The 24,728-nt window shown below is 47.1% G+C and overlaps 1 protein-coding gene across 12 annotated transcripts in view; it reads right to left on the bottom strand.

The window, feature by feature from the left end:
• PTPRT (protein tyrosine phosphatase receptor type T) overlaps positions 1 to 24,728 on the bottom strand; it is a 690,852-nt gene that overhangs the window by 579,290 nt on the left and 86,834 nt on the right. For all 12 annotated transcript variants that reach the window (XM_090286424.1, XM_090286422.1, XM_090286420.1 and 9 more), the window contains exons 4-5: positions 18,175 to 18,290; positions 3,434 to 3,608 (exon numbers count right to left, since the gene is read on the bottom strand). In XM_090286424.1, the coding sequence (XP_090142550.1) occupies positions 3,434 to 3,608; positions 18,175 to 18,290 (291 nt within the window). The remainder of the gene's footprint in view (positions 1 to 3,433; positions 3,609 to 18,174; positions 18,291 to 24,728) is intronic.

Below are 24,728 nucleotides of genomic sequence, written 5' to 3' on the forward strand. Positions count from 1 at the left end.
GGCAACTAAATGAAAGAAACCTGGAAGAACAGCTGCTGGGGCTGGCGGGGGCACTCCAGTGTCAGCTTCCCGCCCCTCAGCCCACACCGCCCCTGTGTGTTGTGTAAACCAGGAAGAGGAAACTCAATTCAGGGAGCAGCCCCATCTCCCAACGTGCACGTGAGAATATTTTTGTTTGGTTTGGTTTGGTTTCTCAAAGTTTCTCCCGTTCCTGAAAGAAGAAAGAAGGCAGATTTATGTTTTTTCTTGTGTTGTTTTTTAAACAAGTGCAAATACTTCAGTATTAAAGTCCTGAAGCCTCTTGGCTCGGCCACAGCATGGGGCTCAAAGAGGTGAGTCACTTTTCACAAGACACTTTGCCCCAGACGCTCTGGTTTGCTGCCTTCAAATGGTTTCCCAGAACTTCTGGGTGTCTTCTTTGGTTTGGGCACTACTAGCTCATTCGGTGTGTGTGTAGGGAAGGGTTAAATTTATTTCTTCAGAAACCGAGAAGTTCCTACATACGCTATTCCAGGGAGGTAGGGAGCAAAAGTTTAAAAAGGCAAGTCAGCGACTGGTCCAGGGACGCCCATCATGAGCCTCGCCTACTCTCTACAGCCTTTCAGCACTGTTCATGCCACAGCGATACCAGGTGCCAACAAGGCCACAATCCTCAGGCCCTCCAGGCATGGCCAAAATAGTGAGAGCCAGCCCCTGGTCAGACCCTGGCTCTGCCCCTCAGGGCTGCCCTCTGATTCTGCATTGGCTGTTCTCCCAGCCATAAAATGAGTTAATTAAAATAAGACCCCAAGGCAGAGCCACAATCAGGACTAACTGACATCACATATGTGAAGGAGCTTCTGCATTCAAGGGCCCAGCTTCTACCTTACCACCAACTGAATGTAAAAAGGGAACAAATGCAATGAGGGGACAATGGGCAATAAAAAAAGGGATATCCCATAAAAGAGTCCATCAAGACATACTAAAACGGGAGCAGATTACAGGGAACACCAACCTGTCATCAGTCACTGGGAAGGAGACTGAAAGAGGCCACCCGGCACTTTTCTTAAAACAGAGCAGAAAGGGCTACAGGTGCCAGGATTCGGAGCAGCAGCGGCCGCTGGATCATGTTCACCAACCTGGCCCTGCATGGCTCCCGCCAGGCTGAACTCTGGCCCAGGCTGCACAGCCAGCAAAGGATGAATTGCTGTCCCTGTTACCCCGCCCACCCCTCCAAATAAAGGTGACGATGCTTCACCGTGGGACTCACATCCTGTCCCAAAGTCCTCTGCATTTGGCCTTCCAGGTCTCCTCCCCTACAACTGGGGACATAGGAAAGACAGACAAGTTTTCTGGTTCCCGTTTGTCCGATGTGAGAAGTCCGGAATGACTAGCTCCCATAGCCAGTCACTTCATTCTCTCATGACCAGCTTAGTGCCAGGCACATGCAAGGTGCTGGCGAGACCGTGGGGAGCATGAGACACCCAGTGCCTTGTGCCCGGGACTCCTATTCCAGGGTGGGGGGCCACCACACGGAAGGTAAAATGAGCATTCCAGCGGAGACAGCTCAGGAAACGACATATTCGCTGAATACCCATAAGGCCTGCAAAGGCCACTTGCCACACAAAACGATCTATGGGCACTGAAAACAAAAACCAAAAACAAAGGTAGGAGTTTGACGCAATCAAAATGATGGTTTCTTTTCCTTGGGGTTGTTTTGTTCACGACCGCCTGATTTGTTGATCATCCATTTAAGTATTCACAGCACTATGGTGATAAAATGAATTCCTGCTGAGGCCAATAATCCATTCACTCATCTGTCATTCTACACATATTTTAAGGTTGAGCCTCAGCAGGTGAAGGACTGCTCAGGTTTAAACAGTCAAACACGCTTTCACATGGTTCGGCATGCTCAGCACTTGGGCCAGGCACGTCACACCAGGCAGGGGCTCACCGTGAACCATGAACCGAACGAAAGATGCCCCTCTTTTCACAGAGCTTAAATCCCAAAGGGTGAGGTAGGAAATTACCAAGTAAACAAAGGAAAATGATAATTCTGAGGTGTGATCGTGCAGAAAAAGAGACAGGGAGATGTGGGAGACAGCAATCACCAGACTCGGGGGGCCAGGGGTTGGGGGAGTCAGGGAAATTATTTCCCAGGGGATGACATGATGTGAATATCTGTCGAGAGTCAGGTCAGCCCTGGAGAGAGAACCCCAGACTGCAAACCCCCGTCTGGTCCAGGCTAGGCTACCAGTTCCATGGGGCCAGCAGATAGAGGTCAAGGGTTTCACACCAACCCATACCTGGACCAAAGAAACCCACTCAGGAGCCTTCTGGGGGCCGGGTGGTTGGGGGGGAGGTCAATCAATGTTTCTACCTTCAAGCACACCAGGTACCATTCTACAGCTAGCGTAAGAGGAACGGCTCCATTGTTTCAGCCACTAAATTATGCTACATTAAAATTTTAATCGGTGAACATAACACTGGAAAATGAGTACATTCATATGCTGCTGTTGCCAGTGTACCCTGTCAAATGGTTTTGTTTTTTTGTTTTTTTGCAAAAGCAATATTGCAAAACAAAGAAAAATCCATAACGATGCTCATATTCTTTGGCCTACCAACTCTACCCCTAGGGAATTCATCCAAGGGAATAATTTGGTTCAATAGAATAAAAATGTTCTCTTTGGAGAACGCCATCGAGATGTTAATTGTTGCATGCACAAAGGAAAGATGAAACAAGACCACAAACACCTGGAATTACCTAAACGACTACAAACAGGGAGATCTGAAAATACTGGATGATTCATTTGACAAAATAGTATACACCCATCAAGCATTATACCAAAGATTATGTAGACTTCCAAGAATAAATGGGGCATCCAGCCCCTTGAAAGGAGCAGAAAGAAAGCAATGTGTGTATTTTAATGGGAGGCACATCAACGATACTTCAAGGTGAACAAGAAAATTGAAAAGAATTAAATTAAGGCCAGTGGGGTGAGGGATTATTCATTTCAAAACCTCCTTCCAAAATATTGTCATTATATTGTGTTTTTGTTTTAAAAAATCCCTCAGAAATGACCATACTCTCTGAATGCTTCAGCAGAACACCACCAAAACACCAGGACAGGGGTTGATTCTAACTTTCAGTGCAAAACAGAGCCCAATTTGGAGATGCCCCCTAAGTTATGCAAGTATATCCCACAGACTTTTAGATATGGATCCTACACATAAGACCCAACTGTGAATAGCAGTGCTATATTGCATGATTTTACAATGTCTCTCTTTTTGGAGCACGGGAGGGGGAGGGGAAGTTGTGTCTTACACTCCAGACTGGGAGGAGGAGCAGCAGACTGTCAAAGGCCCCTTGACCCCTCCCACCCTTTGCAAGGGTGCAGCCAAGAACTCCCCTGACCTTAGCCAGGTGGGGAGAGGCAGGGATGAGGACACTCACCTTTCACAATCAGCTCAGCGTAGTTGGACACTCCAGAGCCACCATCAGAGCGGATCACACAGCGGTATTTGCTCACACTCCGCTGGGTAGTGTCTGCCACGCTGACCGTGGCCGAGAAGCGCCTGTGGTTGACCACGCGGGTGACCATGAGGGCTGTGTCCCTGCCATTCCATTGCTGCAGGACAGAGGACGGGAGGGAAAGTAGAATTGAGTTATCCTGTGCTCTCTGGTGACCCTGAGCATGGAGGCCCCACCCACCCCCACGCCCGAAGTGACAGAGTCGGGGTGACATTCCATCATAAGGAGTTTGCATGGCTGGTTTTAGGAGTGATCTGGTTCAAGAATAAACGTTGCTGGTGGGCTGACCCCAGAGGGCTGATGCCCAGTGGTAAGAAGAGAGGGCCCTGGCCCCTTCTAAACACCTTGGTTCCTTGCTCAGCCTGCATTTGGGAGCTGGCACTTAGCTCCTTAACCTTCCTCCCATTTTTCTTCATCTATTAAACAGAACCAACAGGGGTCTTTCAAAGACAGACACAGATAGATTAGTGAAAACCCAGTCCATGAAATTATAAAAAACAGTCCAGTCTCTGGTCCCACGCTAGTGTCCCCGTACCCCAAACACAGGCTCTGAGTCCCACCCCACCAGGGACCAACCTGTCCCCCGGGTAGTGTGGAAGGTGGCCTTTCAGCACCTCCCCTCCTTGGAACAGGCTCTTCCCTCTGCCTGGAATCTCCTGAGTCCCTAACAATACTCCCTCTCCCTTAAAACCCAGTTCTTCAGCTCGTCACCATCTCCAGTAAGTGCCCCCATCTGCCACGCCAGCTTCTGGAAGCTATTCACTCTCTATGGATGGCACAAGCTTCTCATGCATTTCTGCCCACAAAGGTTTCCTCCTACAAACTGTGACTCCCTGAGGGCAGGACTTGGCTCTTTTCACCTCCAGCACCGTTCCCAGAAACGTTGTGATGTGATAAACACTTCCAGAATCGAGGTGACTGCCCAAGCATTTTTGTCTTTAACATCCTGAACCTTAGGGGTGATATTCTGAGTTTGAATGAGACCCTTTCACAGCAGTACGTTATGACAACTGGGAAGGCACATGTGCGACAATGCAGTTTGAGTGGATATTTATTAAGCACCTACTATGTGCCATACCCTGAATCTCCTTTTAAATCCCCACAGCCTGGTCTGAGGTGTCTATTATTGCTGCTCTTAGAAGAACTCACGTCAGCAAGGTTACGTAAATATGTAGAGCAAATAACTCTCATCCAGGTTTTCGAACTTCAAGCCAAGCATTCTTTTCCCTGAGACCTTCTCATCACTGCCTTAATTTAAACTGTTTTCTCCATAAGTAAAATAGAGTGTTTTCATTGTCTGGTTAGATTCAGGGAAGCCTTGTGATTTATAAATTTTCCCATGTTCTGCGTCTTCCAAGACATATTCTTCACCTACTGTCATCCACGACACATTCCATTGCCCTCATCAGTGACATGTCAGGACTGTGCCAAGCGGATGGCATGGCACAGCAGGGGACAGCAGTGAGCAGGAAACCAAGGCCTTCATGGGCCTCGCTCCAGCCTAGACAGGGAGATGGCAGGTAATGAGTTTCTTCTCCTTTTGCTTTTCTTAAGATTATTTATTAATTTTTAGTAAGAGGGGAAGTAAGGGACAAAGAGAGGGAGAGAAACATGGATATGTGAGAGTAACATCGATTGGTTGCCTCTCGCACGCCCCTACATGGGGACCTGGCCCTCAACCCAGGTATGTGCCCTGATCAGGAATCGAACCAGTGACCCTTCTGTCTGCAGTGACCCCTGACCTGCTGAACCACACCAGTTAGGGCCGTTTGTTCTTCCTTGTACTTTTTGGTACAGGTGTACTTTTTGGTGTCCTCTGGACTTTCTGCCTCAAACATGTATTGCTTTCATACTTGAAAATAATAAAATATCTGGCATTTTAAAAAGCCATGGCAGTATGAGAGGTAGTCACAACCCCACTCCTACCAGAAAAGGAGCAACATGACCAGTTTCAAAATAAAACCAATGCAAGAAAATGTGAGGGGGAAAGAGAGTCATTTGAGCTGGAACTGCCAACCACCTGCCTCATGGTGTAACTAGAATCAAACGATGAGACCTGACCAGACTCCAAACACATCTTCCCTTCCCAAAATAGTGCAAAGAGGACGTAGGGAAATTCTGGAAAATTGCAGGAAAGTGCCCGATTTGAGGAAAGAGTTGGCTGCATGTATGGAAGGGCTTGGGAAGAGAAGGAATCACCACAGAAGCCCATTATCCCCACCGCTGAGCAAGGCCTTGCAAGGCCACTGTGCTAAACTTGAAGGAGCGCGTGATGGGTGATGGGCAGGCATCTTCTAACCTCCTCTACTTACATCAGCATAAACACTTTTTCCTTCTTTTTTAAGCTGGTAGTGACAACGCACTATCATGGCTAAGTGTTTTCCATGCCTTCTCAATAATTCCTCACAAAAACCCACACAGTGGGCATGCAGTATCTGTATCGTATGACTGAGGGAGCTGAAGCCCAGAGAAGTGCAGCCGCCCGCCCAAGTTTGCACAGCTTGGAAATGGCACGGCTGGGATTTGAATGCAGAACATCTGGCTGCAGAGCCTGTCCTGAAAACATCACCTGTGTAGCTATAATGTATCCTCATCCCCAAATGAGGGAGAGTACGAGAATGGGTGCGACCAGGATCCACCTATTTTGCTATCAATTTATTAGCTGAGGATAGGAAGGAGGAAGGAAGGAAGGAAGGAAGGAAGGAAGGAAGGAAGGAAGGAAGGAAGGAAGGAAGGAAGGGAAGGAAGGAAGGAAGGAAGGAAGGAAGGAAGGAAGGAAGGAAGGAAGGAAGGAAGGAAAGAAGGAAGGAAGGAAGAAAGAAAGAAAAAAAAGGAAAAAACACAATGATGGGTGGAGGGGAGGGATATTGTGTAGAAGATGGGAGGTAATGAGCAAAAATGCATTTTTCGCACCAAACAGACCACTCAGGAGGAACAGGACTTTCTCTCAGACACCCCAAGCTTTGAACAGCCAAGAAATTCAGGGGATAAGAAAGGAGAGACCAAGGGTAATATCAATAAATAGGCTCTAAGCAATAGGCGCTAAAAGATGAATGAAGAAGGAAATGTACCAATAAATAAATAAATAAACCTAGAGGAGCTAAGGGAAAAATTACAAGAAGCAAATAATGTCATCTGCAGAATTCAAAACAGCATTAGAAGTTGATTAGCCACAGGAGTAACATGGCAGAAAACCAGGGACCTGGAGGACAGGCTTGAAAAGAAGAACCCAGAGAGCTGAAAAGCAAAAATGAAAGGAACTGGAGAGAGGAAGAAACGGAGACCAGGCAACTCACTACCATGTAAGTAATTGGTATCCTAAGGAAGAGAGCTGAATGAAAGGAACACAAATGATCTTCCAAGAAATAGTAGGTCACTTTCCTGTACTAAAATAGAATGTACATTTTCAGCTTGAAATGGCCCACCATTGACTTGATAAAATTAATGAAAACCATAATAATTGAGGTCTATGTTCATAAAAATATGACTCATAAGGATAAGTACATAAAAATCCAGACAAAAGAATAATGTGCCAGAATTAATACATAAGCCAATCTGTGTTAAAACTCCTTATCTGCGATTGTTTCCAAATCCAAGGATGTGGCTAGTACCCCAGCAGTCACAGGTGAGATCCCAGGAGAGGCTCTAGTTACTTAGATACTTATAAGAGGATAGGGATGAAGCTAGGGAAAGACAGGATGGTGCACACTTGGTAAGGTGATTTATTCCGCTGAGCTTCAGTTGCCTCATATATACAATGGATTTGATCCTGTGTCCACTTTATGAGCTATTATGATGAATAAGTGAGAAGGCATGCAGAACACTTTGCACCAGAAGGCATATTCTGGCATTGGCAGAGCTCTCTAAATTAACCCTGAAATTAGCTACAAAAAGTAGGGTAAGCAGGATAATGCCCCCCTCAAAGATGTCCACATCCTAATCCCTGGAACCTGTAGATATGTCACCTTCTGTGGCAAAAGGGACTTTGAAGATGTGATTAAGGATCCTGAGGGTAGCCTGGGTGGTCCAGGTGGGCCCAGTGTAAGCACAAGGGACCTTCTACATGAAAGAGGGAGGCAGAGGGGACAGAGTCAGAAGAGAAGATGTGACAGAAACAGAGGTCAGAGTGACATGATTGATGGTTTGAAGATGGAGGAAGGAGCCACAAGCCAAGGAATTCGGGCAGCTTCCAGAAGGTAGGGAAGGGAAGGGAAGGGCTTCTCCCTCTCAGCCCCCAGAAGGAACACAGCCCAGCCAATGCCTTGACCTTGGCCCAAGGAGATCCATTTCAGACTCTGACCTCCACAATGGGAAGGTAATAAATTCATGTTGTTTTAAGTCTCTAGTTTGGGCGATATGTTACATCAGCAATAAGAAACTAACATAAAGAGGAAAAATACTGATTAAGTGCAAAACATTCATTTTTCACATTTCATTTAAATTTAATTTTGATGTCTCCTCTGGTATTATTTACTTTTCTTCTTAAGGATGTCAGATCCAGCAGAACCAGAGAGGATTAAGCACATGCCCCTGAACGATTCACATTTTTCTGTTTAGCTTCTGAACCACCAGGCTCTCTCCCATCGAAGGACAGGAAATTGCAGGTTGTCTTATAAAATCTCTGGGAAAGAAGACTTTTGATAATCACACTTGTCACATTGGGAGCAGGCAGCAGCAGGACAGGGACCAGCAGGAGGGCCCAGAGCCACAAGAGGAAATAGCACTGAGATGGACCGTGGGCAAGGAGAAGTGAAGGTTAAGTTCAGAGAGATGAGCCCACATGGAAGGGCAAGGCAGATGTGCAGGAACCCAGGAATCCAGAAATAGACAGAGATCAGGAGGGACATTGGAAGATCAGCTATGGTGAGGGGCTGAGACGCAGAAGACCATGACAAGGGGGAGATGGATTTAAGCAGCATGAATGTGTAAGAAGCACAGGTCCCAGCCATTGTCTCAGCCCCAGACAGAAGCAGAGGAGACAATGCAAGGGGGAAAGCAAGGAACTCAGAAATCCAGGCCCATCGGTCTGAGTGGACACAGGGGGCAGAGAGCAGGGCTATGCCAGGAGCTGAAGGGGATGGACCACAGCCCAGAGACAAGGGCAAACTTGACAACCAAACCGTCCAGCGCCATGTAAATGCACAGGGATGCAAATGCAGGGACACGAGGAAAGAGGAGCAGGAGAGTGAAGGGAAGGTCAAAGTCCTGGGGAAAGCCAGGGAGAAGCAGGACGTGGATGGTGCAAAAGGAAGCCTCCCCTCTGGTTGGCTGGAAATTTTCTTCTGGCTCCTGTGTTTCAGGCAGACGGATATCCTAACTCTGAAATTTCAGGGCTCACTTCCTCTCCTCTGGCGACAAGTCTTTCAGACCTGCGTCTGTTCTTCTAAGTCGGAAGCGTCTTCTACTCCTCTGAGTCTATGAACCAATCGAATAAACTTCCCCGCGGGCACAGCAGACAGTGTCTTAGGTCAGGCTCCCCGGGAACAGAGGCTGAGGCATGGGGCCTTTCTGAGCGCTCTCAGGAGATGGGGATGGAGGGCAGGGTGAGGCAAAGAGCTGAGCAAGGATGTGGTCAAAACCGGAGTCCAGCTCCAGCCTGAGCCCAGAGGAGCCCCGGAGCAGGAAGTGAACTACAGAGCTGATCCGTCCTTGGGGCAGAGCCAGCATTGGAACCCCATGTCCATCTGTCATTGGTCATGGCCTGCCAAGTTGGGGGGAGGGCCCAGGGCACTTCTCTGGGGGAGGGGGAGCTGTGAGCTCATAGCAGCTCACAGGCACAGTGCCTAGGGCTTTAGGGGCACTGAGGAGTACAGATTATCATCAAAAACACTGAGAGCGTCCATCCTACCCAGCACTCCCCTCTCTCTGCCTCCTCCTGCAATATATGATACACAGGGGCTCCTGAAATGCCATGAGCCCCTGCCTTGTTTGCCGGTAGTCTGCTCCGAAACCTATGTTCTAAAAAAGTGGGGCTGGAACTGACCTCCACAGAACACTGACAACACGGTGAAGCTGGAGCCCCTGCAATAACATCCTTCTTCCTCTGAAAGGCACACTATCTCCCAACGACAAAGCCCCATAACTGAGTGAGTTTGATAAATGTTTTGTTTAACTCAATGAGGTTTGTCTGAGCACTTATTTCATAAAAGTCATGCTAACTAACACTTTCGAGTGCTTAGTCGTGCTAGGTACTGCGTTAACCCTTACAGGATGAATTCACTAAATTCTTCAACAATCCCTATGAAAGTGCTTTGCAAAGGGTGGGGGGGCCGTGGGCCCACAGCATCACCACCACCCAGGAACTTGTTAGAAATGCAAGTTTTTAATAAGAGAATTCCTGGGCTGATAGCCATTTATAGATGCTGCCTATTAGGGTTAGCAGTCTGAGATGATTTTCCCCCTTTCCCTATTTTATCACTGTCCACATTAAAAATGCAAAACAGAAAATAAGGGAGTGTGGAGTATGCAAAGTATAATCTCTGCCCAGAGGAACTTACAGGCTGGGTTAAGATTCCAACAAAACAGCATAAAGGGTAAAACATAAACCTAAAGTCGAGTATTGAAATACCAAAACTTCACGGAGGAGAACAAGGTTGGCGTGGAAGAGCAATGCTCTTAGAATGATCTAGAGCAGTGGTTCTCAGTGTGCGCCCCTGACCCACGGCTCTGGCAACCCTGGGAACTGGTTAGAAATGCAGATTTCCAGGCCCCGCCCCCTGACTAATAAATCAGGAACTCCAGGGGTAGAGCCTCTTGGTGATTCAGACACATGACAAAGAATGAGATAAGTCCTGTTAATACTCCCATTTTACAAATGGAGAAACTCAGGCACAGAGGTCAAAGGAAGATGATCTGCTTCCTTTGCCCAAAGGCTCCGTCTGCTTGCCCCGCTATATGTGACTGGGGCTGAATCTGCCCAGAAGGTGACCCTCTTCCCAATTCATCTAGCAAACACATGTTCTAAATTGAAAAAGATATATCATAGCTGAATCAGTGATCCTGCTTAATCCTATTTTATAATCATGTATTTCTCATCAAGACAACAGCTCCCTTTGAAATCTTTTTTTTTTCTTTCTCCTCTTGACTCTGCTTCTCTCTTCTTTAAAACAATTTGAATTCCACCTTCTCTTTGTTTTGTTTTATGTGGAATCAATTGTCTTCATCTGAAAGCAGACACTCTTTGCAAGAGCAGGGGTTGCAAATAGTCACACTTAAATATTTCTGATTCTAGCACACCTGGGCACCCTCCCAAGCCCCCAGCCAGATCTCTTTATCTCCAGGAGCCACCCAGAGAGAAAAAGAGGAGCACCTGAGGGGTCAGAGAGTCTGCTGCTTTCATGGTGCCGATCAGCTATCAAGCCATCTGTAACAGTCCCCCCATTTTGCAGTTCCCCACCCTCTCTGCTCTTGTGTGCCATGACAGGACTCCCCTCACAAGGAGATGAGACACAACCTGCAAAAAAGGCTGTCATTATTTCAGAGAGTGCATGCGGGCTTGTAACTGATTACAATTGGCAGAAGTGGGAACCTCAAGGTCTTTATAAGAGGGAACCGTGTGCAGCAGACATGAGGCCTGTTTGACAGGACATGTTCTAACACAGGGTCCTGGAAGCCTTCCATGTGCTGGTTTGAGCTTCTGGCATTTAAGAAAAAAAGGGGGAAAAAATTAAAGTAAAATAAGGCCCAGCATTTGCAGCTGAAAATCGTTCTAATTGTTCGAGAGATCTTCTGGCTAGAAAATATTTGGTAAAATTCCCACAATTCATTCGCAATGAGTATTCTTTTCCCTTCTAGTCATACCGAGTGTTTCAATGGCGTGACATTTGGAAACTTGCTCAAGTTTGGCCCATCTATTCTCTTAAGGCCTTACTGGTACCTCTTTAGCAGTCTCTAAAGAATAGCTTTTGATTATTATTTATTAAAAGTTAAAGGAAATATGTGCAGACATAAATCAATTTTGATTAGCCCCGCTGGAGTGCTTGGCTGACTGCTCATTTGGGGTTGGTTTCTGGCTTCAGAGCCCCTGCAGAGTCAGGAGCGTCCCAGCATCAGCTGCACAGGGAGCCGAGCCACAGCCCGGAGCAAAGAAGACGGGCAGGTGGCAAAGGGCCTGCCCACGTGCCGTGTCCCAGCCTGGCACAATCTCCCTTGGACGATTTCCAGTGCACCTGGCAGAATTCTACTCAAGGGCCATATCTTCCTAGAGCACTTATCTGATGCTCAGAATGCTCTCCTCCCTCCCGACTCCCTACTCGGCAGCCCCCTCTTTTCTCCTGGTAGCCTGGTCACGTTTGTAATGAAATATTTAACTTGGTGGCTTGTTGCTTAACGTCTGTCTCCCCGGCAGGAAGGTAAACTCTATGAGAGCAAGAAGCAGATCACTCTTGCACAACACTCTCCAAGCTCCTGTGCACTGGGGCCAGAAGGAGCTAGAATCAAAACCTGAAGCATGTACACGGAGGACAGGCTGAAGGAAGCCACTGGTTAAGGCGGAGAAAGTAAAGGAGGGAACGACGAGTGTGAGAGGGGAAACTTCCAGGCCGGAGCCGGCCAGGGTCCCCAGAGATGAGGTGCACAGGGTGAGGGAGGAGGAGGCATCAGGAGGAGGTGAGTTTGAGAGAATGCACCCATCCGCAAATCCAAAGCCCGGCTGGAGGTACCTCCCCGGGTTGCTCTAGAGGAGCTGTTTTGTCATCTGGGATATCTACAGGTGAAAGGGTGGGGGGGGGTCAAAGCATGTGATGGTGGGGCCATGGCTTCGTAAATATCAAACTATAGACTTCCTGAACTTGATGGTTGGTAACTTACATCTCAAAAAAGATATTAATAAAAGATTGGGCTTGCCGAAGTACGGGGGTCCCTCAGCTATGACCCAGACTGTATGCAGGCTGCACCCCCATATCATCTCCACAGGGCTGGGGGGGGGGCAAGAAAAACTGTCGCAAACGTGAAACTCACGCCGCCTGCAGGGTAGTGAGTAATAAAGTGCATTGTCTCTGACTCAGGAGACTCATATCTTCTGCCAACATCTATGAAACTGGCAGCCTAACTCATTAGCTTGCAAATAAGGTAAAATCTCAGGCCCCTGCATAGTTGTTGACAGATGATTTCAATGAACCCAGAGGGCAGGAAGATTTTCAAGGGGGGAGCATCACCAAACACTAAAAGAGTCAAATAGGAAGCCTAATAATAATTTAATGATAATAAGCACCCTTGGCTTTAGCAACAAAGGACACACTGGTGACCTTCAGGAAGGCCACTTCTGGGAAGAAAGCAACCTCACTGCAAGGATGGACATCACATTTCATCAGTGCGGCTAAGAAAGGAGAAGATAAATAAGAAGGCAACTAGAGGGCAGTAACTTGAAAAATATTCCAAGGGTATTTTTATTTCATTGACTTTGTAGATTTGAGAAACTCAGAGCTATTTAAGTATCTAGTACAATGCAAATTAGAGGCATGTAAGCATGTGCTAAACAGATGATTTTTTTAATAGAAAGCCATCTGTATGGAAAGAAAAGCTGGATGGTGACACAAGGTGACAGGCCCACGAGGTGGGCATGGCAGGACAAGCCCAGGACTTAGGAAGATGACACAGACCGACGCGCCAATGCTGCCTCCACCACTCACGACCTTTGTGAGTCTGACCTGTGCCCCTCATTTACCCCCTGAGGCTCAGCTCAGTCCCCTCATCTATGCACTAGAAAGAACATCTACCTGAAAGACTGGTTATAAGAATTAAATACAAGCCCTGGCTGCTGTGGCTCAGTGGATTCAGCCTTGGTCTGCGAGCCAAGTGTCACTGGTTCGATTCCCACTCAGGGCACATGACTAGGTTGCACATCAGGTCCCCAGTTGGGGGCATGTAGAGGCAACCGCACATTGATGTTTCTCTCCCTCTCTTTCTCCTTTCCCCTCTCTCTAAAAAAATAATAAAATAAACAAATAATTTAAAAAAAATTAAATACATCATATATGTAACCACTCAGTAAACATCAGCTGTAATGAGTATTATTACTTCCCCATTATTGTTTAGCTATGGCGTGGCCACTAGGTTGACAACGGAAGTCCCACATGCAAGAGACACCTGATACAGGTGCAGGAGGAGGAAGAGCAGCTTCCAGAATACTCCCAGCCCTGGGAGCCAGCGTTAGCCCTGCCGGGAGTGAGAAAACAGGTTTACTGGAAGATTCAGCTTCAGCAAAGACAGATGTGTCTGCTTATCTCCTCAGCCCCGGTGTGTCTGCTGTCGAACTGATGGGCTCATGGGGCAGAAGCCTTTTCCTGCCAGATTAGGGTCTGCTCGCTGTTCAATGCCTGTGATTTGTCTGCACACATACGCTGCCCCTGCTGAGATCTATGCAGAGTATTTGGACACATGGCCTTCTTTCTGAGACTCTTCAAATGTTATTTGTTGCAGAAACCCCTGCTGGGGCAAACCTTTTCCAGGGATGCCTGGAAATCAGCCCTGCAGTGCTGCCGACAGAACCTCCTCTGGAGCCCCTGAGCAGTGCGGATGTGGCCCCCGTGGGTCATCATCTTCCATAAAGACCCATAAAATATTGCTAGACCCCCTCATGGATGAAGACTATCTAATGGGGGTAATTTTACCTGTAGCCTCAATGGGGGGCCTGTGCTGCCTCTACTGGGGAATTAGCTACCCCAAAGCCCTGCCAAGGCGTCCTACCCTCCTTAGAATATTCCTGACCAATTTGCTAGCATGTTTTCTGTTTGCATTAGTTCCTATATTCATTTTAGTGTATTTGGATACACAGAAAAGAACAGAGAGGAAAATTAAAAGCATCTATAATCTAACATTACAATCAATAAATGTCTTGATATGTGTTTCATAGTGTTACATGTATATATGTATACATTTGTGTCTATAAATAGTTGGATTTATATGTGTATACAGTAGTTCCCCCATATCCATGGGGGATTCGTTCTAAGACCCCAATGGATGCCTGAAGCTGTGAATAGCATTGGACCCTACCACAGTTTTTCACACATAACATATCTTTTCATTTATGGAAGCCCTTTATGGCTTCTTTTGGCCAAATTATCTTCTAGGTAACATGTGCCTGCATCCAGTCAGTACAGTTACACCTACTTGTACCCTGAGTATTGTCCTTTTTTTTCTTTCTTTAAAGGGCTTCCCCAACCTTAGACTAGACATTCTCCACAGAATGCACACCGTCTACTTGCTTAAAAAATTGCAATTTGGGTTCTGGAGGCCAATGCATCACAAAAGAAAGAAGCAAGCTAGGAATGAGGCTGCAGGCCTTCTCCCCTTACACCATGCGTACCCTACACTGAGAGGAGAGGTCATCCACGAACAAGACGAGCTTGTCTGTAACTTGTATTGGGCCTTTATCAACCTTCTCCCTGAAGGATTAGAATTGTTCTAGGCTCAGGTGCACAGTTCTGTCCGTTGATTCTCATGGCAGACTCACACTGTCATTCCATGAAAGCCGGCACCAGCAGAACGGGTCTTCCAAAGAGCATGCTACATTTCCAGGCCCTTACCGGGTGTCTCACTGGGTTGAGCTTAGTCCCACAAAGCAAAAGGTCACCGATTTGATTCCAGGTCAGGGCACATGCCGGGGTTGTGGGCCGGGTCCCCGGTTAGGGCGCAAGAGACAACTAATTGATGTTTATTTCCCTCTCTTCCTCCCTCCCTTACCCTCTCTCTAGAAATAAATAAATAAATAAATGAATAAATAAATAAATAAATAAATAAAATCGTTGTTTTTTTTTTCAAATAAAGAGTATACCAAGTTTCCAGGAGGGTGTAAAGCAGGAGTACAGGCTGATCTTACTTTTTAACTTATTCGTTTATGATCTGAACCCATTTAAGGATGAACAGGCTACAGAGTCCCTTCAGCTCTACAGAAATGAAGGCAAGCATTCTCTACAACACAGGAGACAGGACGTTTCTCCAATGATGAGCCCACCGACTGAGCCCCAACCACTGCCAGGAAGAAGAGCCAGTGACATCCTGTTCTGGAAACAAAGTCACTGTCTTCATTTCCCTGACTTAAAACTGGTGGACAAAAAAGTTTCTCCCTTTGCTGACTCAGTGATTCCTCAGCTTATCTTGGAAGCGACAGCAGGAAACAGCATTGTTGAAAGTCAGACCTGCTGTAGCTGCCTGAGGAGCCTCTTGGATATAATGCGTCTATTTCAATTCCTGTGGAAATTCACAGGATCCGGGACCCCAGCCAGGTTAAATGCAACAGAACTCTGGTGAGTCTGTAGGCTGCTCCCCTAGGTGTGGGGACAGACCCAAAGCAATAGCTCACAAGAAACCCGCCCCTGCCTTAGCCCATCTCTGATCCAGGGTGCGGCCATCTTTTGGGTGGCAGGAGTCATGACAGGCATCTTGTATTTTGCTAACGTATGTCTAACCACACCGTTGGATGTAAGTCTGGACTTAACTAGCCAAGCAGGCATTGGTCAGAAAGCATACATAAACTGTCTACGTCCCAACAGTTCCTGAAATATAGATGAGGGAGGCAATATATTCGGAGGTTTCCTTGAAGAAATATTGAATCTGTTCACTCACTAGATACACTTAAAATATCCCAAGGCACAGATGGATCAGCAGAGAGCTAGGGACCTCTGTCAAATCGTATTGCCCACCCCACCACCTCTCCAGCCACATCCCCAAATTGCTTTTACACTGAGCATCATTATGTGCTACAAGCCCGTGAAACTCACTCATGTGCCCTCAATAAGACTGCAGCGGAGAATATGCTGTTCCTTACATCACAGACTGTTTCCTTATGAGGACTCCTGGGAACAATTCCTGTCTGGCGCGTGTGAACAACAGTTAGAATTTTCCCAAGCAATTGGTTTGTGTTTATCTCGTGGACATTGTGAACTGTGTGTCTGACAAGTTGCCTTGATTCCGCTGGCGGCTACGCTGCTGTGGCCCACGCCAGCAGCAGACGTGCAGAAACACCGTCTTAGCATTCTTTCCAGCTCCCGTGTATTCTTTTCCCACTATCTCGCACTGCTGCACTTCTGATTTCTGCTATCTCATCATGTTTGATGTCCCATTGTAAGCCACCCGAAAGGCATTCTGTGAAATAGGATTTGGCCTACACCGAAAGGTAGATAAATAAGATGTGAGAGAGCTCCGCACCACGTGTTCCCACCTATTTCCTTCAAAACGTCAACTGCATCCTGCTTTCACATCCTTCCACTGATAGACTCAACGTGTAGGGCCCGCAACTCAAAAGAGCCGCAATAACGATCATCGAATACTCGGGAAACCCACGGAAAGGTGCCGAAGTTTTGTGATCGCCCCGTCTCATTCTCGTGACTCAACTCAGGCAATGCCATTAAAACGACAAAGCTTCTCAGGAGCCTGATGCACTTTAATACTAATTATAATGAAAGGGGTAAATAACACTACTTCATCCTTGAGCGACACGTGGAAGTATACTGTGCTCTCCTGTGGTTCTAGGCAGCCCGGGGAAGCAAGATGGGCAGGCATTACTGTTGTTTTCATTTTGCTGCACTGCTGAGGAGCAAGGAAGAACTGCTAGCCCCTCGATATGCTCTGTGCCCAGGGACTTTCCAGCTGCGGGAGATGTGCTCAAACCCCAGAAGAGATGAGACACGATGAATTCCCATCCGAGAGTGCTGGGCATGAGTTAGGGACCAACATCCCGACTATATCCATCAGAAGAAACGATAAAGGTGTTTTAATATATAAAGTTGGAGGTAACTGGAGTTAGGTTCTTTCAAGCAATGCTCCCGTCTCCTTGAATGAGAAGGGATATCTTTCTAGAGCTATGGTCTCCAATAAGGCTTCCTGCAACATCGACAATGCACTTGACCAACACGGTGGCTACAGTACACTGGAAACGTGGCTAGTGCAACCAGGCACCTGAGCTCGAGTTTTATTTTAATTAATTTAAATTTAAATTGTCATAGTAAACTTAACAGGTTGCAGGATACAAGCTCAAAAGATGAAAGTCAATTGGATTTCTATATACTAGAAATAAAAAATCAGAAATTGAATATTTTTAAATGCCTTTCACACTAGCATCAAAAATAGGAGATGCTTAGGGACAAGTCTGACAAAAGATGTGTAAAACCTGTATGCTGAAAATTACGAAAACTTGCTGAGTAAAATTACTGAAGATCTTAAATAAGTGAAGATATATACCATGTTCATGGTCAGAAGACTTATTATTGCTAAGATGTCAGATTTCCCCAAAGTGAGCTATAGATTTGCTGCAATCAGTCCCCATCAAAATCCCACAGGCTTTTTTGTAGAAATTGACAAAGTGATTCTAAAAGTCATATGAAAATATAAGTGTACCCAGAATCTAAAATATCAGTTTGCCTTAGTCCTGGGAATCAGGGCTTAAAGGACAAAGTTTGTTAGATAGCAGTTTGGAAAGGTCTGACACTTCAATATTTGTGGCTTTAGTTTCTCCAACTGTAAAATGGGTATCTATTACAACTTCATATGTAATAGAACTGGAGTTAACATTTAACAGGATTATGGATGCTAAATATCATCCAAGGACCAGAAATACTCAGAAAATATCCCTTCCCCTTCCTCACCAAGTCCTTCATCACAGCACACATATTCGTCCCTTACAAAGGGATGCACAGGTGTGAGGAGGGGGCCTCTCCCGTCCTTACCTGAAGCCAAAGTTTGTCATGTTGCGACCACTTCCCGCCAGCAATACACTGAAATGTGGCATTCTGCCCCACATTCACCTCGACATTTTGGAGCCGCAGGAAGTGAGGTGCTTTTCCTAAGAGAGAAACCAAAGAGCACATGAGGACAGAATTCAACAGCCTGAACCCACTTCTCTGCAGGCACAGGGCAGCTCGGGAGAGACACTGGGCAGGGTGGAATTTGTTCCTGGGAAGTGGCGTGGCTCGGTGAAGAGCCACTGTTGGCTGACCACTTACTGTGAGCCAGACATGTCCAAAGAACTCCACATGCATCCTCTTGCCTAACATCTCACAAAAATCCATGAGGTGGACAGTATCTCTATTTCACAGGTCAAAAAATTAAGGCTCAGAGAGGCTACATAATATGGCACGGTTGGACAGCCAGAAAGTAGGGGAGCTGAGACACGAATCCAGGTCTCTGAGAACCTCAAATCCTTATTATAAACTGCTGGGCAATACGTCCAAGCTCGGAAGAAGAAATTGGGTTAAGGGATTCAGCAGAGAAAAGTCCTCCTTGTAGCCCAGGTGAGCCGAAAGAAGCAAGCTGAAGTGAAGCGCCTTTCGGCTCAGACCCCCACACTTGGCCTTGCTGAAGATGCTGAGGAGGATGATGAGGAGGAGGGAAGAGAGTGGAGGAGACAGAAGAGGCAGAGGAGATTAAGTAAGTAGCTTTCGTTCACTTACTGCAGGCTATGGGTTCTGCCACGTGCAGTATCTACACAGTAACTGCTTTAAACCAAAGCAGCTGGTGGTGGTGTCACCTCTTATTTCACAGGAGGTGAACTAAGGCACAGAAAATTCAAGAAACATTCAGAGTCTACATTCTTCCCTCTAGCTATAGTGGCTCCTAAAGATGGGAGGGAGGGAAGGCATTTACTCTGGGACTTGGCACAACAGAAGACATGACGTTCAAATGAAATCCGGTGTCCATAAGCAATCAATTCTAGAATTAAACATGCTTTATGCTGGGTAGCTTTGGGTCATCTCCTTCCCTGTCTGGGGAGACAAGTCCTCACCTATGTGAGCTCTTCAAAGAGGAGTCGGGGTGGGTAACCTATGTCTAGAAGAATAAATTTCTTTACTGAGGTACAGAAATGCCAAGGGTCCCTATCACATCAACCGAATCAATGATGACCCGGCCATCAATTGCCTCCAGAGTGAGACCCAGTGGAAAGTTGTTAAGAGGATCAAGGGGGTTCAACCACAGCCTCTGGCCATCTTTCCAGAGGGAGTCAAATGCCCAAAGAGACAAATAACGATGATGATGTCATTTATTGAGAACTCCCACAATGCCAGGTACTTGATAAATGCTTTAGATATTTTATCTAAATTAACTCCATATCATCCCTGTAAAGCAAACACTATTATTATTTCCCTTTCAGAGAAGCAGAAGTCACGGCGCACCAGGTTTAATATGCCAAGGCTACATAGCACTAACGACAGAACCAGAATTCAGACCATTTTCGCCCCCGAATCAGCACTTAACGAGCACATTGGCTTGCTTCCTGTGCTGACTCCCCAGGCTCCTGTCATTGCTCCCAAATATTTTATCACAAGGGAGCCCTATCCTTACCATTTGTCTCCATGGGATTCACCTTCTAAACTATCTGGTCTACCAAACGGCATCATCACTAGAGCTCAGCAAAACCGACAACCTTGGTGAGATTAGGCAGACTCGTGGTACAAAAGCATATACCTTCTGCCCAGGACTTTAAACAAGTCACAACAGCACAGAGGCCCCCTCACGCTGCCTTTGGGACGCCGTGGTTAGAGTGGATCAACAGTTCAAGGCCCAAGGAAGACCTCTCTTTGTGGGCTTCTCAGAGCTGAAGATTCCTTGCGTCAAGTCAACCTGACAAATGTCACGCTGCTCTGATTGTCTGAAATTGTTTCCTTTTTGCTCTCCTGTATAATTTGTAAAGTTATTTTTGGAACTATCAGTTCAAGTCAATTCTTCACATGGAAATACTGTGAACCTAAAGCCCGTTTATGCCACAGGTTTAAAGAGGAAAGGGAACATCTAATCCACTAAGGAAGAAAGCTCAGAGTCTTAGCTGCAATATTGGGAGGCTTTGTGTTGGGTTTCATAAAGGGGTGCCTCCCCTCACTTTTGGGGAGCACTGGGCAAATGGATTAACATCTGGGATTTATGCAATTAGAAATGGATCTTCCCCGGATGAATGTCCCCACTTTCTTCTCACCTGCCCTTCTCCTTTAAAGTAGCAGACCTTTTGCCTTAATTCTGCCATCTTCTCTCCCTCCTAGGTTCAGTGGTAGAATATTTAGAGGCTTAATGGCCCCCAGTCTTAATATTCATCACCATGAACAATGATGGTCTCTGACCCTTGAGCCCTGGTCTCATCCCCAGATCATGATAGATTTCTCTTTCTGGAAGTCCTCCTTACGTTGGGGACCTGTTTGGTCTACTTCTCTGAGCTCCTCATCTCTCTGATTCTCCTCCTATCCCCAACCCCCTCGCCCCTCCCCACCACCACCACCTCCAGTTCACTTCTGAGCCCTGTGCTCTCCCAATTGTTATTTTCCCCAGCACCTACAGGCCAGGGGGAAAAATTATTCCACCAGCTTCAACTCACCAACCTTCAGCCAAACACAGTCGACCTCGGGACCCAGATGGCCACCAGCCTGTGGTTTTAAGCATTCCACACTTACTTCCCACTGAGCCCAGCACCCCAAAAATGGGCCCCCGCTGAATGGGGTTAACAGAAAACTGCTGTGCATTTGGGGCAAAATGCCTTGATGTTGGTGACATTTAAACTCCCGCAGATGTCACTGCAGCATCTGAAGACATATTATTGTGGCCTTTATCTCGCTCTTTAAACCTGACAGCGCTCAGTAGGAAGCCACACAATTGAGGAGAAAGCTCAGCGCATACATTAGAAATGTGTTGCAGGCGCTCCATGAGTTCAGTGACATTGTCCCACAAGGTTGGTATGGAAAAATCAAAGTTTAAAAAACTCTAAAAGTCAGCTCAGGAGCTAGGAACTGAGTGGAAAATTGTGCTGACATTTCTCATACACAGTTATAGCTTTGTGAATAGCTAACAGTGGCAGACATAATTTTCGAGTAACACAAAAATGCTAAATGGGCTATAAAACATAGACAAGAGGTTTCAGTTTGTAAGAGAAAATAATTTCCTTTGGGCATTGGGCCTATCTTTTGGTCATTGTTTTGAAAGCTGCGAGGCAAGCATTTAAAACCCTAACTTCCGCTCAAGTCAATCAAGAATACAATTACACATTGGGAACTGACTCCCCTGGAGCTTTTGGAATAGTTATTGATAACCGTTGACCACATGTTCACAGAAAGAATGTTCTGGAGGACAGAAGTAGAGCATTAAAAAGCTGGACATAAAGAGAATGCAGATTTCTCGATGTAATTAAATTTTTAACAATCTGAGTGAAGTTATCATCGTCGGCAGCCGTCCGTCTCGAGAGACGATGGTGTAGCTTCTTAAGAGTCTATCTGCACCGCCGAGAATGGCTGTGCAGTCCGACTCGGGAGTGACACGGTATCTGTCTCCTCCCGTGTTGAATCGACATCTTGCGATGACGCTGGAGTGTCCTCTCCAGTGAAGCTGAAGCTACAGAGCCTGGGCAGGGTGATATGGAGGGTCTGCTGTTGCCCATGCAGCAGACCCCCCCTCTCTTCGCAGCTGAAGGGTCCAAGGGAAAGACGGAGTCAATACAGCTTGGCTTCAGGTGCGCCGCAGGAGTTGCCGGTGTTGACTGCAACGTCAAACCGCCTTAGGGACTCCGGCTCCGGATTTTCTGTCGGGGTTTACTCCCTTAGCCTTTCCCCTGAAGAGGTATGCCGCAAGGCAGCGGAGGTTTTTTGGAATCAGCGTTTTCCTTCTCTGATGTGCCCTGACTGGAAGATCGAACCAGCGACACTTAGCTCGCAGGCGGACGCTCAATCCACTGAGCCAAACCAGCCAGGGTACAGAGTGAAGTTATCAATGCATTGGTATTAAGGCTGGAGCTGGAGAGAAAGAACTGTCATCCAGTGGGCAGTCCAGAAGCCACTGGCAGGTGGCATGATGTGTGATCCTGTGAGCAGCCCCCAGGTCCCATGTACGGTCAGCACCTTGGAAGGCAGAGCTCAATTCTCCCCGGATTCATACCACCTGAGCCCACACGAGAAGCTTAAGCCACAAGGGGGGATGCACAATTTCTGATGCCTCTAGCTCCCAATCCAACCCATCCCATGGGACCAGTTGGCTTTACCTCCTAAATGTATCTCAAGTCTGTCCACCTCCCTCCACCTCTGTGTTTTATGTTGCCTCATATCGGGTGACTTGTGTGTCCCCCAAATTCACCTGTTGAAGTCTTAATACCCAATACTTCATCCTGGAACTGCATTTGGTGATAGAATCTTTAAAGAACTGATTAAATTCTAACAAGGCTGTTGACATGGGCCCTAATCCAGCCTGACTGGTGTCCTCATAAGAAGAGGAAATCTGGATGCACACAGAGAACACAGGTGGAGACCGAGTGAGAAAGTGGCTGCCCACAAGCAAAGGTGAGAACACAGGAGAGAACCAAGCCTGGACTTCAGGCCTCCAGAACCGTAAGAACACGATTCCTGGTTAAGCCCCCCACACTGTGGTTTGTATTTTGTTACGGCAGCCTTAGCAAACTCATGTACCATTTGTGATAGATAACTTGTTTAATTTCCAGTCTCTTTCACTCAAGGGAAGCCCATGAGTGCAGAGAATGAACCTGCCTTACTCCCATAAACCCGGACTAGGGTTGGGCAGAGAGTTCCTGCTCAGTAAATACTTGCTGAATGACGAATGGATGCCTCTCCATTCCCTGAGGCCAGGCCGCCAGGATCTCTTGCATGATGCTAGAACTTTCTAATACTGTACATCTCCTAACTTATTCTCTATTTCCCAGTGGCGTCCCTGCACTTGGATTGGAATCAAAACTGCTCAGGACTCAGGATTCTGCCTGGTCAGGCCCAATTCGCTCCCCAGCATTCACTCACACCGCTGTCCCTATGCCCACGCTGCCCAGAACACTCACGCCATCAGGCTGACCCCCACCGTGAGGCCTCCACTCTTACTGTCTCCTCTGTCTAGAATGCCCCTCCCCAACTCTTTACACAGTGAATGCCTTCTTATGACTCAGGGCTCAGCTGACATCACATCTTCAAGAGCATGGTCCCTGGCCACTCTGTCTAAGGAGCCCTCGCGTAGGCCCGTCACCCACATTTATTATAGTCACAGCACTCATCTGAACCCAAAACTACATTAGCAACTTATTTAATATCATTTAGTGTCTTTCCTCCCTCTGCGAAGTACACACAGTGGACACAAGGACCTGACCTATCTTGATCACTTACGTGTCCCGTGTCCAGCAGAAGTTCTTGACACATAGCTCATGCACAGAATGTTACTTGTTGAAAGAAAGGAGGGGTAGTCATAGACACCTGGACTGGACTCGAACTGAGCATGGGTCCTTGGCAAGGGGCCTTTGCTAGGCCCCGCTCAACTCTCCGCGACTCATGAGTGGGGGCTAGATCTCTGAGAACTGTATGCACTGCCAGTATCTGTCCATATCGTTACATGGAATTTGCCCAATTCCAGCCACTGTCACAGGGTCCTCGTGGTCTGAATTCTGGGAAGTTCAAGTTTCAGCCGCCTAAGCATCAGGGTTGAACTCAGCCCAAGCACGTTATGCAGGAACACAGCCAAGGTCATATCTTCCTGAGTTATATCCCATGGCCCACTTGCCAGGTAACTGGATCCCAGTAATTCCACAGCCACGCAATACATGCTCCTCAGCAGGAGGGCTATGAGGCTGTCAGGAGAGTCCTGAAGTCAGGAGAAGCCCCGATGACAGGAGGGGCCCAAGAGGAGCCACGAGATCTGGGGGCTGAATAGGCATCCTCGTGACCTCCAGAGGACCCTCCCCCATGGAGATTTCTCAAAGAGAAGGACACATTCAGCTGCAATGACCACCTACAAACAGTGCTTGGAGTCAAGGCAGAGCTTTACCAATCTGACCTTGAAGGTGGTTGAGGCTGAGACAAGAGAGGGGTGTATGGTTGAGCCTCGTGGTGGAGGTGAAAATTCTTATCAGAGCACAGACTTCTAAGGTGGGAGAGAAAGCCAGGCCAGGTTCTCCTGGGAAGAGGCAAACATCACCTGCTAGGAAAGCAAGGGTGTACATCAGGCACAAGGAAAGGAGCAGGAACGCAGCTCGATAACACCACAGGCGAGCATCCTCTCTGAGGACAGGGTGTGTGCAGAGCTGGGGAACACTAAGACTTGCCCCAGAATGGATGGCTGTGCAGGGCTGAGTGTGAGAGGTTAAGTGGACGACAGAACAGACGTCTCCCGATGTAGCTGCCCAGACCGAGACCAAAAAGCTCATTGTCCAAGGGGCAGCTGACATGGATTCCCAGGGTTCAAGGGAGGGGAAGACTAATCCAGGTGAAGGGGACGCATCTGCATATCCACTATATAAACCCAGCATAGTGGATGTAGGGGG

Source organism: Furipterus horrens, unplaced genomic scaffold (genome assembly GCF_987537825.1).
Source record: "Furipterus horrens unplaced genomic scaffold, mFurHor1.1.pri manual_scaffold_8, whole genome shotgun sequence".
In the NCBI taxonomy this organism is placed as follows: domain Eukaryota; kingdom Metazoa; phylum Chordata; class Mammalia; order Chiroptera; family Furipteridae; genus Furipterus; species Furipterus horrens.